We start from the raw sequence: 15782 nt of genomic DNA, 5'->3' as shown, positions 1-15782 counted from the left end.
ATTTGAGTGGGAAAACTGAGAATTACTGCAACTGATGGATTCCCTTCTCTCCCTGTCTCCCAGCTCCATCTTCATGCTCTTTGTTCGCGCTGACCAAGGTGCAGACCATATTCTTTACTATGAGAGATGGAGGCCAGCTTCTGTCTTGAGTGGGGCTCCTTTTCACTGGTTTTCTGTGAATATTGCACTCCCTTCCCCCAAACATTACTCTTTCTTCTCGTTTTCTTCTTGCTTTGAACATAGCCAGCAATACCTTTGAGCTTCCCTGGTGGCTCAGACAGTAAAGAATCTGCCTGCAGGAGACTCAGGTTAGATCTCTTGGTCAGGAAGATCCCCTGGACAAAGAAATAGCAACCCACTCTAGAATTCTTGCCTGGAGAACTCCATGGACAGAAAGCCTGGTGGGCTGCAGTCCATGGGGTCGCAAACAGTTGGACACACTGAGTAACTAACACTTTCATTTTCAGCAATACCTTATTTTGTTGCCTATGGTACTCTGAGTCTCTGTTAACTGCACCCTTTGCTGTAGAAGCTTTTTTAGGTTGATTTCACTTTTATGTTTATGTGTCTTCTAAAGGTTGATTTGAGCTTTCCAGAGAGTTCCTATTTTATAAATAAGCAACATTAGTATTTCCTTGCCTGAGAATATAAAATATGCCAATATGCAACAGTTATAGAAACCGTCACTCCTGTAACTTCTGACACTCTCATCTCTACTGTCATCTTACTCATCCATGTCACCATCTTTAGGCAAGTTCAGTTCAGTTCAGTCACTCAGTCGTGTCTCACTCTTTGCGACCCCATGAACCGCAGCACGCCAGGCCTCCCTGTCCATCACCAAACCCATGTCCATTGAGTCGGTGATGCCATCCAACCATCTCATCCTTTGTTGTCCCCTTCTCCTCCTGCCCTCAATCTTTCCCAGCATCAGGGTCTTTTCCAGTGAATCTGCTTTTCATACCAGGTGGCCAAAGTATTGGAGTTTCAGCTTCAACATCAGTCCTTCCAGTGGACACCCAAGACTGATCTCCTTTAGGATGGACTGGTTGGATCTCCTCACAGTCCAAGGGACTCTCAAGAGTTTTCTCCAACACCACAGGTCAAAAGCATCAATTCTTCTTTGCTCAGCTTTCTTTATAGTCCAACTCTCACATCCATACCTGACCACTGGAAAAACCATAGCCTTGACTAGACGGACCTTTGTTAACAAAGTAACGTCTCTGCTTTTCAATATGCTGTCTAGGTTGGTCATAACTTTTCTTCCAAGGAGTAAGCGTCTTTTAATTTCATGGCTGCAGTCACCATCTGCAGTGATTTTAGAGCCCCCAAAAATAAAGTCTGTCACTGTTTCCACTGTTTCCCCATCTATTTGCCATGAAGTGATGGGACCAGATGCCATACTCTTCGTTTTCTGAATGTTGAGCTTTAAGCCAACTTTTTACCCTCCTCTTTCACTTTCAACAAGAGGCTCTTTAGTTCCTCTTCACTTTCTGCCATAAGGGTGGTGTCATCTGAATTTCTGAGGTTACTGGTATTTCTCCCAGCAATCTTGATTCCAGCTTGTGATTCATCCAGCCCAGCATTTCTCATATAATGTACTCTGCATAGAAGTTAAATAAGCAGGGTGACAATATACAGCCTTGACGGACTCCTTTTCCTATTTGGAACCAGTCTGTTGTTCCATGTCCAGTTCTAACTGTTGCTTCCTGACCTGCATACAGATTTCTCAAGAGGCAGGTCAGGTGGTCTTGTATTCCCATCTCTTGAAGAATTTTCCACAGTTTATTGTGATCCACACAGTCAAAGGCTTTGGCATAGTCAATAAAGCAGAAATAGATGTTTTTCTGAAACTCTCTTGCTTTTTCGATGATCCAGCGGATGTTGGCAGTTTGATCTCTGGTTCCTCTTCCTTTTCTAAAACCAGCGTGAACATCTGGAAGTTCATGGTTCACGTATTGCTGAAGCCTGGGTTGGAGAATTTTGAGCATCACTTTACTAGCGTGTGAGATGAGTGCAATTATGCAGTAGTTTGAGCATTCTTTGGCATTGCCTTTCTTTGGGATTGGAATGAAAACTGACCTTTTCCAGTCCTGTGGTCACTGCTGAGTTTTCCAAATTTGCTGACATATTGAGTGCAGCACTTTCACAGCATCATCTTTCAGGATTTGAAATAGCACAACTGGAATTCTATCACCTCCACTAGCTTTCTTTGTAGTGATGCTTCCTAAGGCCAACGTGACTTTACATCAGGATGTCTGGCTCTAGGTGAGTGTGAGTGATCGCACCATTGTGATTTTCTGGGTTGTGAAGATCTTTTTTGTACAGGTCTTCTGTGTATTCTTGCCACCTCTTCTTAATATCTTCTGCTTCTGTTAGGTCCCTACCATTTCTGTCCTTTATTGAGCCCTTCTTTGCATGAAATGTTCCCTTAGTGTTTCTAATTTTCTTGAAGAGATCTCTAGTCTTTCCCATCCTATTGTCTTCCTCTATTTCTTTGAATTGATCGCTGAGGAAGGCTTTCTCATCTGCTTGCTATTCTTTGGAACTCTGCATTCAGATGCTTATATCTTTCCTTTTCTCCTTTGCTTTTGGCTTCTCTTCTTTTCACAGCTATTTGTAAGGCCTCCTCACACAGCCATTTTGCTTTTTTGCATTTCTTTTCTTGGGGATGGTCTTGATTCCTGTCTCCTGTACAATGTCATGAACCTCCATCCATAGTTCATCAGGCACTCTGTCTATCAGATCTAGTCCCTTAAATCTGTTTCTCACTTCCATTGTATAGTCATAAGGGATTTGATTTAGGTCATACCTGAATGGTCTAGTGGTTTCCCCCACTTTCTTCAATTTAAGTCTGAATTTGGCAATAAGGAGTTCATGATCTGAGCCACAGTCAGCTCCTGGTCTTGTTTTTGCTGACTGTATAGAGCTTCTCCATCTTTGGCTGCAAGGGATATAATCAGTCTGATTTCGGTGTTGACCATCTGGTGAAGTCCATGTGTAGAGTCTTCGCTTGTGTTGTTGGAAGCGGGTGTTTGCTATGACCAGTGCATTCTCTTGGCAGAACTCTGTTAACCTTTGTCCTTTTTCGTTCTGTACTCCAAGGCCAAATTTGCCTGTTACCCCAGGTGTTTCTTGACTTCCTACTTTTGCATTCCAGTCCCCTATAATGAAAAGGACATCCTTTTGGGGTGTTCGTTCTAAAAGGTCTTGTAGGTCTTCATAGAACCATTCAACTTCAGCTTCTTCAGCATTACTGGTTGGGGCATAGACTTGGACTACCATGATATTGAATGGTTTGCCTTGGAAATGAACAGAGATCATTCTGTCGTTTTTGAGATTGCATCCAAGTACTGCATTTTGTACTCTTTTGTTGACCATGATGGCTACTCCATTTCTTCTAAGGGATTTCTACCCACAGTAGTAGATATAATGGTCATCTGAGTTAAATTCACCAATTCCAATCCATCTTAGTTTGCTGATTCCTAAAACGTCGATGTTCACTCTTGCCAATCTCTTGTTTGACCGCTTCCAAGTTACCTTGATTCATGGACCTGACATTCCAGGTTCCATTGCAATATTGCTCTTTACAGCATCAGACCTTGCTTCTATCACCAGTCACATCCACAACTGGGTGTTGTTTTTGCTTTGGCTCCATCCCTTCATTCTTTCTGGAGTTATTTCTCCACTGATCTCCAGTAGCATATGGAGCACCTGCCGACCTGGGGAGTTCATCTTTCAGTATCTTATCTTTTTGCCTTTTCATACTGTTCATGGGGTTCTCAAGGCAAGAATACTGAAGTGGTTTGCCATTCCCTTCTCCAGTGGACCACATTCTATCAGACCTGTCCACCATGACCCGTCCATCTTGGGTGGCCCCACACAGCATGGATTAGTTTCATTGAGTTAGACAAGACTGTGGTCCGTGTGATCAGATTGGCTAGTTGTCTGTGACTGTGGTTTCAGTCTGTCTTCCCTCTGATGCACTCTCTCAGTGCCTACTGTCTAACTTGGGTTTCTCTTACCTTGGATGTGGGGTATCTCTTCACCTTTTAGGCAAAAGGTGGTTTTTTTAATTTTTAAGGTAAGACTTTTAAATTTAAAAGGTAAGACTTTATACCCTTTTGAAGTATAATTCATATACCATACAAATCCAGCACCACAGTTCGAAGGGATCATTAGAGGCAGGGAATCCTACTTATTAACCTGTGCTCTTCAAAGTCACAGTAACAAGGTAGGCTGGGCTGTTGCAAATTTCTGCCCCCTGCTATGTATTAATTAAGGTCCCCCAAGAATATGTCACCTGTTGTAGTGGGCTGATAAATCTACACATCAGCAAGCTTTATGCCACATTTGCACAGCAGTGAGAAGACTCCAGAGGTGGAAGAAACTCTAAATGGTGGTTCTTTACAGCAGGGTTCCCCACCATCCAGGCCATGGACCAGTACCTCCTGTCATATCAGCAGTGGCATTAAATTAGAAACAAAGTGCACAATAAATGTAATGTATTTGAATCATCCGAAAAGTATCTCCCTCACCTCAGTCCATGGAACAATTAACTTCTACAAAACGGGTCCCTGATGCCAAAAGAGATGGCGACCACTGTCTTACAGATCAGGACTGCTGCCATGATCTTGACTCTGCCACTGTGCCCAGAGGTCTGAATGGGAGTACTTTGCACATGGGTGACACTCAGTAAGCGTGTAGAATAAATTAGGATGATATGTGAGGGAGCAGGGACTGGGAGTAACCCTGGAAGGCTGTCAGTGATACTGGCGTGAGTCACTGGCATCTCTCACCTGGACATCTACAATTGGTTCCTCATTGGTCTCCCCAGTTCAACTTTAGCCCATCTCCAATTCATTCTTTGCATTAAAAACTAAAGCACTTTGGGCTTCCCTGGTGGCTCAGTGGTAAAGAATCTGCCAGCCAGTGCAGGAGATGTGGGTTTGATCCCTGGTCTGGGAAGATCCCACATGCTGCAGAGCAACTAAGCCCATGATCCACAACTACTGCGCTTGTGCTCCAGAGCCCGGCAACTGCAGGCACTGAGCCTGCACGCCGCGGCTCCTGAAGCCTGCTCACCCTAGAGCCCATGCTCTGTGACGAGAGAGGCCACTGCAGTGAGAAGCCCGTGCCCTACTAGACAGTAGCCCTGCTCAGCACAACTAGAGAAAAGTCCATGTGGCAACAAAGACCCAGCACGGCCAGAAATAAACAAAAAATGAAAAAAAAAAAAAAATCTAAAGCAGTCTTTAAAGAATCATGATTTAAATCACATCTTTCCCTCCCTTAAACCTTTTGATTATGTTCTACTGCCCTTAGGTTCGAGGTCAAAGTCAATTAACACTGCCTACATGACCTTCCGTGTACTACATACTGCCTCTGCTTCAGCTCCCGTTTCCTCATCTGGGTCTTTTTCTCGTGTTTTACAGGGTGATTATGGATAGTTACCTCTTCCTGCCTAAAACCCACTTTTCCTTATTTGTGACAATTTTAGGAATCCTTTCTTCAGTGGTGTTTACAGCTTTCCCATAGATCATTGTCATAATCCCATCTGTTATTCCTTTGTGGCATTCAGTACCTCTATAATGAAGCAATCCTAAAGGAAATCAAATCTGAATATTCACTGGAAGGACTGATGCTGAAGTGAAGCTCCAATATGTCAGCCATCTGATGTGAAGAGCCAACTCATTGGAAAAAAAAAAAACCCTGATGCTGGGAAAGATTGAAAGCAAAAGAAGAATGGGATGGCAGAGGATACGATGATAAGATAGCATCACTGACTCAATGGACATGAATTTGAGTAAACTCTGGGAGACAGTAGAGGACAGAGGAGCCTGGCTAGCTACAGTCTATGGGGTTGCAAAGAGTCAGACACGACTTAACAACTGAACAACAAAAAGGAAGCAATGCTTTGTTTAATGTCCATCTATGCGTGGCAAACCACTGCAGTATTCTTGCCTGGAGAATCCCATGGACGGAGGAGCTTGGTGGGCTACAGTCCACAGGTCGCAAAGGGTCAGACACGACTGAGCAACTTCACTCAGTCGCTTCCAGACCGTACAATCAGTGAGGGCAATGATTGTGTCTCTTGTATTAACTCCTGGATACTCAATAAGTGACACACAGTGGACCCACATTAATTAATTATATTTGAATGAATGAATGCTGATGACTTGAGAGCTTCCTTCGGCCTGTCCAGCTGTCCACCAGAGGGCACTCTGCACAGCTTTCTTTTTTTACTTAGTTAAGTGCATTCACTTGAATTAATAAAGATGTTTAGGTTTTGCTGTTTGCATATCAAAAAGTATTCTTTAACACTTATAGTCCATTAAAGCTGGACTTTAACTTGGGCATGACCTCATCTAACCGGTTTATTTACAGCAGAAGAGAGCCTAGGAGAGGCTTGGAGACAGACTCTCAAGACACCTGTCATTAATTGACATGAGAGCTGCCTCTGTTCATGGAACTCCCTTCCCAAACCTTGCTGTTCATCTAGGGTCTACTGTTTCTTTAACCCCACTTCTTTCTTTTCACACAAACCAGGGTAGGAACTCCTGAATTGTATTACAGGTGCTTTAGTTTTATATGTGTTTCCATAGTTCATGTAACTTTTCAGCTGAACATACACTGCACAGAGCCGGACACATCTGGAGTCTGCTCTCAGGGTTTGCCAGTATGTCTATAAGTTATTTTGAACACTAACAAAAGGAGTTTGAAATTTTGTGTTGCAGTTGTCCTGCTTTTATTTTTTGTGTTGTCTTCATGTAAACCTTTTTTCAAGTCAGTATGAGCCAATGCAGTTCCACTGGACTGTAACATTTAGTGAAACTGGCATTTTCACTGTCATAATGACCCTTGTTATTGATCATTATTATAAATGAGACAAATGCAATTCATACTTCAGTTTTTACTTCAAAGGAGATGTTAATAATAGCTTGAAAAAAGTCCTTTAAGGCTTATATTTATGCATACTTTATGGCTAAATGTTTACCAGTTATCAGCCAATTGGTTATCTGTCCCTATAGCAACAATATCAAGGTAGTATGATACCCAGCACAGGGTTCTCAGCCTTTCTTCGCCTTGGCATACACTCTTATGGGTAACAGAGGCTCCCTAAAGCTAATGGGGGGTATTTATGTATCTAAGGGGGAAGGTACACCTCACACCCACTCGTGTTCTCACCACCCACAGAACCACGCTATAGTGAAAAAGTGTCCCGGCTTGGAAATTGGGAGATCTGTTTATACTCCTGTCTCTTCTCCCAGTCACAGTGTGACCTTGGGCATGGTACTTAACATTTGAGAGGCTTTATTTTAATGATTTTACTGTCCCAGGATAGTAAGAACATCTAGCCTAAAATCTTCGGTTTATTACACAGATAAACAGTGAAGGTGAAGAAGTGCTCTGGAAAGTTACGAGGCTGTACAGATGTTGATTTATATTGTTGCTGAACCTGGCCTGTTTGAACAGAGCTTTTATCTCCTAAGCATATGTCCAAGGCTAACAGTTAATTCTTTTTTTCCTTTAAAGTTCCTGCTCAGTTCCACTAAGAATCTTTAATATAAGGATAATGAAATAGTTGAAGTTGACACTAAAAAAAAAAAAATTTAACAAAAGTGACAATCTACAGACAGACTGGTTAGATGTTAGTCAAGACAAGCATGTAGACACTCAAGTTTCATTTAAAGATGTAAATACCTGGATGCATTTTCTATTTAAAGGATTGAAGGTTTTTCCTCTTTTTAGTCTAGAAAGAGGTATTTCTATCAGCATCTTTTCTCTGGTAATACAAAGATTTTGAGCCTGAAATTGTGTAATGTTAGGATTAAATTTTCCTTACGTTCTTTTGAACAGTGTTTCTGTGAAAAACTAGGACAGTTTAAAGTGTTTAAGTACAACAAGGGCAAAAGAGGGCACCTGTAGCCATTCTGTCTGTTTTAATGGTATTTTTAGAAGTGATGCCAAATGAGCACTTAAGATTTGAAAGCTCTGCTAAATCCAGTTTTCTTTGTAACTCAAGTCTAGGTCACTTACATATGAAAGATTCTGCAGTGTGAAAAATGAGACCGTTAGAAAATGGGCAGTCTTTTTACATGGCCATTTTTCTGCCCTTTGTCTATTCTCCATGGTCCTGAGAAATTTGTAAGGATAGAATCATTTGAGTCTCCCTTAATCTAACAAAAACATATGATTTGATTTATGTGAACTATTTCTTTATAAAAATCTCAGGGATTCCACCTCAGCTGTTGTTTAGTACCACTTGATCACGTTGTTGCCTCAGAATTTCAAAGCCAAAATATTTATAACTTAAAATACATCATGCAGTTGACATTGAGTATCATTTACCAACTCGATCTGTAGAGCCTTTTTACTAGTAGAAAGGATACTAGACTAGAATCAGCTAATCTGAAGTTTAGTCTTAACTATACTTACTTACTGTATACCTTGAAGGAAGGACGTGCGTGTATGTGTGTTAAAGTGGTTTTGAAGGCTGTAAAGCACTCTGTCAATATACAGTCACACTGATAACACATTAATTTACATGAAATCATAAATGACTAGTATTTGAGCTCTTCTGGAAGATCATTAGACATCTGGTTGGAATTTCACATGATAAAAAGAGTTAAATATTTCAGGCAAGGTAAGGGTAAAGTTGGTTAGTTATTTGAGTTTTTGAAAGAGGAGGAGGAATTCTCACTAGGAAGGTCTTCCCTGCCCAGGAATCTATCCCTAAAATTAGTTCTTAAAATCATCATTTTGTACATTGTTCATAAAACATGAATCCATTGTATTTTTAATATTTATTTTACCAAAAGAAATCCTTTTCTGAGTCAAATGGGTTTGGAAATGCTTTCTTAAAGGATGTTAACTAGGCCGGTTTTCTCTGGGACTTCTTGGAGTCTTTTATATACTAATCTTCATAGTGAACACACCCAAGAAGGAAACAATATGCAGTTTTTCACAAATGTTTTGATCATACAACTCTTCTAAAATGTATCATCTTTTGGGAATAACGTTCTAGGGAACCCAGTTGAGTAATTACAGTATTTTCAGCTTCTTTTCTTTCATGCTCAAATTCAAAAGTTTAATAAACAGTTGATTGTTTTTCCTTGGCTCTTTTTCCAAGTTTGTTCCTCACACATATAGCTTCTTTCCTTGTTTTCTTATTGTGGTGACAGAACACATGAGATCTGCCCTCTTAACAAATCTCTACACGTGTGGCACAGTACTGTTAACTGTAAGCCCAGTATTTTACTGAACAGATCCCTAGAGCATTTTCATTTTGTATAACTGAAACTTTATATGCTTTGAACTGCAACTCCCCAGTTCCCCTTGCCCCCAGTCTCTGGCAGCCACCTTTCCACTTTCTGCTTTCTGTGAGTTTGACTACTTAGGTAACTCATATAAATGAGTATTTGGAATCATTCAGTATTTGTTCTTTTGTGACTGGCTTATTTCACTTAGCATGTTGGCCTTCAAGTTCACCATGTTGTCATATGTGAAAGGAGTTCCTTCCTTGTTAATTCTGAATAATATACCAGTTTATGTATATACTACATTTTCTTTGTCCATTCGTCTGTAAGTAGACATTTCAGTTGCTCCCACACTTTGGCTGTTGTTATTAATGCCGCAGTGAATATAATATGCAAATATCTCTTCACGATCCTGTTTTCAGTTCTCTTAACTACCCAGAAATGGGATTGCTGGATGGATATCTTTGATCTACAAACGTTGGGGTTGGGCAGGCAAACAGCAGCTGCATATTCAAGGATGCTGGGGAGGGCACTGACAGTGTGATCAATATTCCCTTTAGTATTTCTAGTTTTTCATCTTTTGATTATTTGAGATTATCTATTGTATCTTTCTTATATGTAGTCCCTATACAAAAAGGGAAAATAGTTTTGAAATCAGTATCCCATGAGAGTTGGACCACAGAGAAGGCTGAGTGCCAAAAAATTGATGCTTTCAAACCGTGGTGCTGGAGAAGACTCTTGAGAGTCCTTTGGATAAGCAAGGAGATCAAACAAGTCAATACTAAAGGAAATCAACCCTGAATATTCATTAGAAGGACTACTGCTGAAGCTGAGGCTCCAGTGCTTTGGCCACCTGACACGAAGAGCCAACTCACTGGAAAAGACCCTGATGCTGGGGAAGATTGAGAGCAGGAGGAAAAAGGGTTGACAGAGGATGAGATGGTTGGATGGCATCACCAATTCAATGGACTTGAGTTTGCGCAAACTCCAGGAGGTAGTGAAGGACAGGAAGCCTGGCATGCTGCAGTCCATGGGGTCACAAAGAGTCGGACACAGCTGAGTGACTTAACAGCAACAATACCGTTGGGAAATAATGTTCTTTGCCTCTATTTTAGTTTAGTGGAGAGGACCTGGGAATCTGACTTTGTTAGCTAATCTGGAGCTTTCTGATACTTTTATTTAAGGAACATTGTGATAGTTAAGCCACAGCACAGGAATATTTGCTTTCAGTAGCTTATTTTCCAAATAGCCAATTTTTTATTTAATCAGATGTTATCCACTGCACCTTTCTTTGCAAGCACTTCAAGTTCTTCACATATTTAATCATTTTTTCTCTCTTCACCTAAAAACACATTGGGCCTAATTTTAGCTAAAGACTGTCAAAGGCTTTGTATTTTTAGCCTTCATGAAGATTAATCTGACCCAGTAACCACACTAACACAGTGCTGATAATACTACGCCTTGTCCCTGGCCACAGCTGGGATAGGTGAGATGACTCAACACCAAAGAAGTGAAGGCTCTGACAACCTGTTCCCAAACTATGTCAGCTTCTAACCATAGTCTGGAACTCCCACAACCCAGCCTTTAATTTTCTGCTGTTACTGGTTCTTGCCTTGATCTGGCTTTAAAGTCTCCCAGCAGTAGCTGTAGCTATGTTTGATTTGACCCTTTGAAAGGAAGCAATACCCAGGAGTGAGTTCAAACATTGTCTGAAATAATACCACATGGGCTTATTTTGAAGCACTGGGAGTCTCAGAACCTTTGACTAGAAAGTTTTTTAAATAGAGTTTGGGTCATCTAAAGAAAGAGAGAGAAATAATTCCTCTTCTCTGAACTGCGTGGGACATTTTTGTCTTGTCTCTCCTTCTGTGGTCTCAACCCCTCATCTCTTCTGTCCTTCACACTCTTTTTGTGTCTTCTACCATGGAATTGTGATCATTTTTAATATAACTGTTTAGAGTGATTAAATGTTCTTCTTTCCTTCCCATATTTGAGTATAGAGGTTGTTTATGAGATTATTAATGGAAAAAAGACAGCCACCATTTTTTAAAGTATTTACCTCACTAAGACATTCAAGTTGTTTGACCCCATAAGACAGGGGTATCAGTCAGTCAGCAGTTTCTTGATGAGTGCTTCTTCTTATTTGGAAGAGCTGACCCAAACCTCTAATATAGTAGGGGAAACTGATGCCTGCAAGGTTATGATATAGCCAGTTAATGGATAGAGCCAGAGGGCTCTGCACTTCTACATCCTGTAGGGTTGAGGGGGTGGTGATGCCATGGCAGTCATGCATTTCACAGATCTTTAATGATTTTCTTACCCTTTGTTCACCATACTGGGAGATTTATATTGGGCTGATTTATATTCTCGCCTCCAGCCCCACTCCCAAGCAGCATGGAAGGAAACCAGAGTAGAGAGTGAATCTATGGATTGTGTAGGATTTTGTCAGCTGGACCTTCTTTGTTTCATGGAAAAAGTTACCTTAAGGCCAAACAGAACGCTCACAGATCTCTGTGTGCTCTGTAGACATACACAGCATAGGTGTCAGCATTCGCACACGTAAGTATGCCTAGTGGTGGGACGCATACAAAGATATTTTAAAACCTTTCGTCCCCTAGCACTTAAAAATATGAAAAATGGTCAGTCCCATCCTTTGAAAAGGGAAAGAGAAGATAAAATCTAACCCATTTCCGCTATGTTTTCCTTCAGTTCAGTTCAGTTGCTCAGTTGTGTCTGACTCTTCGCGACCCCATGAATTGCAGCACGCCAGGATTTTGGAGCCCCCCAAAATAAAGTCTGACACTGTTTCCACTGTTTCCCCATCTATTTGCCATGAAGTGATGGGACCAGATGCCATGATCTTCATTTTCTGAATGTTGAGCTTTAAGCCAACTTTTTCACTCTCCTCTTTCACTTTCAACAAGAGGCGTTTTAGTTCCTCTTCACTTTCTGCCATAAGGGTGGTGTCATCTGCATATCTGAGGTTATTGATATTTCTCCCAACAATCTTGATTCCAGCTTGTGCTTCTTCCAGCCCAGCATTTCTCACGATGTACTCTGCATAGAAGTTAAATAAGCAGAGTGACAATATACAGCCTTGACGTATATTGCTATTTGGAACCAGTCTGTTGTTCCATGTCCAGTTCTAACTGTTGCTTCCTGACCTGCATACAGGTTTCTCAAGAGGCAGGTCAGGTGGTCTGGTATTCCCATCTCATTTTCCTTAATCTACCCCATATTTCTACTGAAATTACTAACTGTGAATCTGCTCTATCTGGAAGGTTGTGGGTAAGTTTGTTGCTAAGGAAAAGCTATTTTCATGTTGCTGCTTTAATTTCCTAGGCATCTGTCGTCTACTTTCAGAACAGCAGGATTCCAGTTCATAGTCAGTTAAAAAACTAAAAATTTATCTTTAAACATTCTCAGTATTGCCTGCCAGTGGAGGAGTTTCTTTAGCAACTCTTAAGACACTGTGTGTAGTGGGGAGGATGGTAATGAGGTTATTGTGGATTTTAGACCTGGAAAGATGTATTCTGTGGCACATGCCAAGAAGATTAGGAGCACATTATGTTTAAAGCATTGGTTGTTGCTATTGTTACGTCACTAAGTGGTATCTGACTCCTTTGTGACCCCATGGACTATATCCTGCCAGACTTCTCTGTATACCAAATAAAATGGTCTTTCCAGGAAGCATGGTGCTCCAGATGATAAGAAATGGCCTACCTGACTTCTGGGCAGGCCTTCCAAGACAGTTATCCCGATTAAATTATACCTTATTCCTCTTCACTTGGCCTCTCTCTCCAGTTTGTCCACTCTGACTCCATTATCTGAAATCACTGCTGCTCCTTCTCTACTAGACACCTGAAAACAAGCCTTACCTTCCTTGGGATGGCTGAGTATCTGACAGACTTAATTTGTTTTTTCCCGTCACCAAAGGGCAGATTGCAGCAGGGTCCATCCTGTAACTGTTCTTAACATAACCTTTAACACATAATTCAAGCTGAGCCTGACCTTGGCTAATGCCTTCTTTCTCATTTCTGCAGCCTTTCAGGTCCAAGGAGAGAGAACTCTGGACCTGTTACTAGTTTATGGTCTCCCTGGGTATCACCTCTTTGCTACCAAGAGCTATTAGTCATTGCTTTATTTACTTTGGGAGGTCATTTTGTTGACTGATATCAAGACTACAGACTGAAATATTTTCCCTAGTTTGTTAGAAGCACAGCAGCATTAGCATTGAGATCAGTTTATTATTAAAGTATGGCTTCCTCCCATCTATATCACCCTGCATATATTATTCCCCTTGTCCATCTTCCTATAGCCATTTATCCAGCATCCCACATCAGTGTTCCTTGTCCTTAATAGTTACCCCTCATCAATAAGTTGCACATGTTCTTCAGCATCCTTGGGCATGCTCATCTCCATTAGGTGTGTGTATGAACTCGAGCATTTCTCTCTGCTGGAAGTTTTCATTTCCTGGTCCTATAAACCTTTTTGAACAATAAGATCAGCTTGGTGATTTGATTGGCTCTGTGTCAGGCTCTAGTATTTGAACTTTAATGGTAGTGTAGATCAGTAATATGATTCCAATATGATTCCAGCAGGTGGGTGTCTCCAAAATGCCATAGCTTAATGATACCTTAATGGTGATTTAGGTGGTTAACAGAGAAACCTGTTTTTATCTTACTTAAAGTTTAATTTAAATTTTATTTTATTTTGGAGGATAGTTGATTTACAGTGTTGGAGAAGGAAATGGCAAATCCACTACAGTATTCTTGCCTGGAAAATCCCATGGACAGAGGAGGCTGGCAGGCTACAGTCCATGACGTTGCACAGAGTCAGACATGACTGAGCATGCACACACACGCACACACATTGCTGATGTACAGTGCTGAGTTAGTTTCAGGTGTACAGCAAAGTGATTCAGTTATATATACATCTGTTCTTTTTCTGTTTTTCTTTTAATAGTTATGTATTGTGTATTGGCGAAAAATAGAATTTAGATAGTCAAGTAAAACATCAAGTAATAGTACAGACGGTGTTTGGATACGGCAAACACTGCAGATGGTTGGGAATGCCTTTAAGAAGCTCTCAAATAGACCATAAACTGTTTTGAGGGAGAACTATGTCTTATTCTCCATTATATTTCAGTGTTTAATACGGTGGCATACAAGGAATAGGTGGTGACTTAGTCGCTAAGTTGTGTCCAATTCTTACGACCTCATGGACTGTAGTCCACCAGGCTCCTCTGTCCACAGGATTTCCCAGGCAAGAATACTAGAGTGGGTTGCCATTTCCTTCTCCAGGGGATCTTGACCCAGGGATTGAATCTGGGTCTCCTGCACTTGCAGGCAGATTCTGTACCAACTGAGCTACCAGGGAAGCCAAAATAGCCTAGGTGCTCCATAAATATTCATCAAATAAATTAATCCATTTGGGTGAAAATAATTACTCTTCTTTAACTTAAGGACCACCTAACTACCAATGTCCTTCATGCAGCTACTTCTCTTTGTTGATACATATTGTCGGAGATACCATGTGACTGGTACCCTTTGAGAGGTTATGGTGGTCCAAAAGTCACATCCTTTACTTTTCAGCTTTATTCAGAGTCTTATTTAATGTACTAGTCTCAGAGAATATGATTATCTAGCTTTTAATCCAGTTTAAAAATTATTTGAAGTTGCAAAATTGTAAAGGGTCTTTGAAAGGTATTATTAACAGTGGTAGCAGGCAGACACATTTTGAAGGAGGTGACAGAAACACTGTCCACTGCATTGTCTTACCTGCAAGACACCTTTTACCGTACTGTAAAGGACGTTGGTAGTACCCTTTGCTTGAGAGGGGAAAGAATAGATAGTACATTTTAGGAAGATTTCTGGAAAAAAATATCAAAATTCAAGATGTCTAGCACCGTAAAGGAAAAATGTCTGCTTCATGGAAAAGTAACTTATGAGAAATCTGTTATTCCTTAAAGAAGTTGATTAAATAAGGCATCAGTATGTGCCTGTGCCTGGTGCCTCTGGACTGATAGGGCTTTCTGACACATCTTTGAGTATTGTGTTTACTGGATCCCTCAAACCCCCATGTGGTGAAGAATACTGGTGCCAAGCTCAGCTGGAAGCCTGAATACACAGAAAGGTGCAGTTCAGTTCAGTTGCTCAGTCGTGTCTGACTCTTTGCGACCCCATGGACTGCAGCACACCAGGCTTCCCTGTCCATCACCAACTCTAGGAGTTGATCCCATGGATCGCAGCCTTGTCTAACTCAATGAAACTACGAGCCATGCTGTGTAGGGCCACCCAAGATGGACAAGTCATGGTGGAGAGCTCTGACAAAATGTGGTCCACTGGAGAAGGGAATGGCAAACCACTTCAGTATTCTTACCTCGAGAGCCCCGTGAACAGTATGAAAAGGCAGAAAGATAGGACACTGAAAGATGAACTCCCCAGGTCAGCAGGTGCCCAATAATGCTACGGAAGGTGCAGTTTATTCATAACTGCATTTTCAAGTATCAGCACGAATGTATTA

General features: G+C 41.1%; 1 protein-coding gene across 28 annotated transcripts in view; it reads left to right on the top strand.

The window, feature by feature from the left end:
• The window catches only part of CPEB3 (cytoplasmic polyadenylation element binding protein 3), a 348047-nt gene that overhangs the window by 259355 nt on the left and 72910 nt on the right, over positions 1–15782 (top strand). For 2 of the 28 annotated variants that reach the window (XR_015155639.1, XM_086378577.1), the window contains one exon: positions 5498–6307. The exons of 22 other annotated variants lie outside the window; for them this stretch is intronic. Coding sequence is in view for 4 of the 6 variants with exons in the window: in XM_086378577.1 (XP_086234703.1) it covers positions 5498–5548 (51 nt within the window). In the remaining 2 variants the exon portion in view is untranslated. Of the gene's footprint in view, positions 1–5432; positions 7205–15782 lie in introns of those variants that run through there. 4 more of the 28 variants (XR_015155638.1, XM_086378578.1, XM_086378586.1 and 1 more) reach the window with 2 other exon arrangements.

Source organism: Bos grunniens, chromosome 26, assembly GCF_055505025.1.
Source record: "Bos grunniens cultivar Pamir isolate PY7600 chromosome 26, Bosgru_T2T1.0, whole genome shotgun sequence".
NCBI classification, from domain to species: domain Eukaryota; kingdom Metazoa; phylum Chordata; class Mammalia; order Artiodactyla; family Bovidae; genus Bos; species Bos grunniens.
The sequence above is the reverse complement of the archived record's forward strand: the minus strand, read 5'-3'. Positions and strand labels throughout refer to the sequence as shown.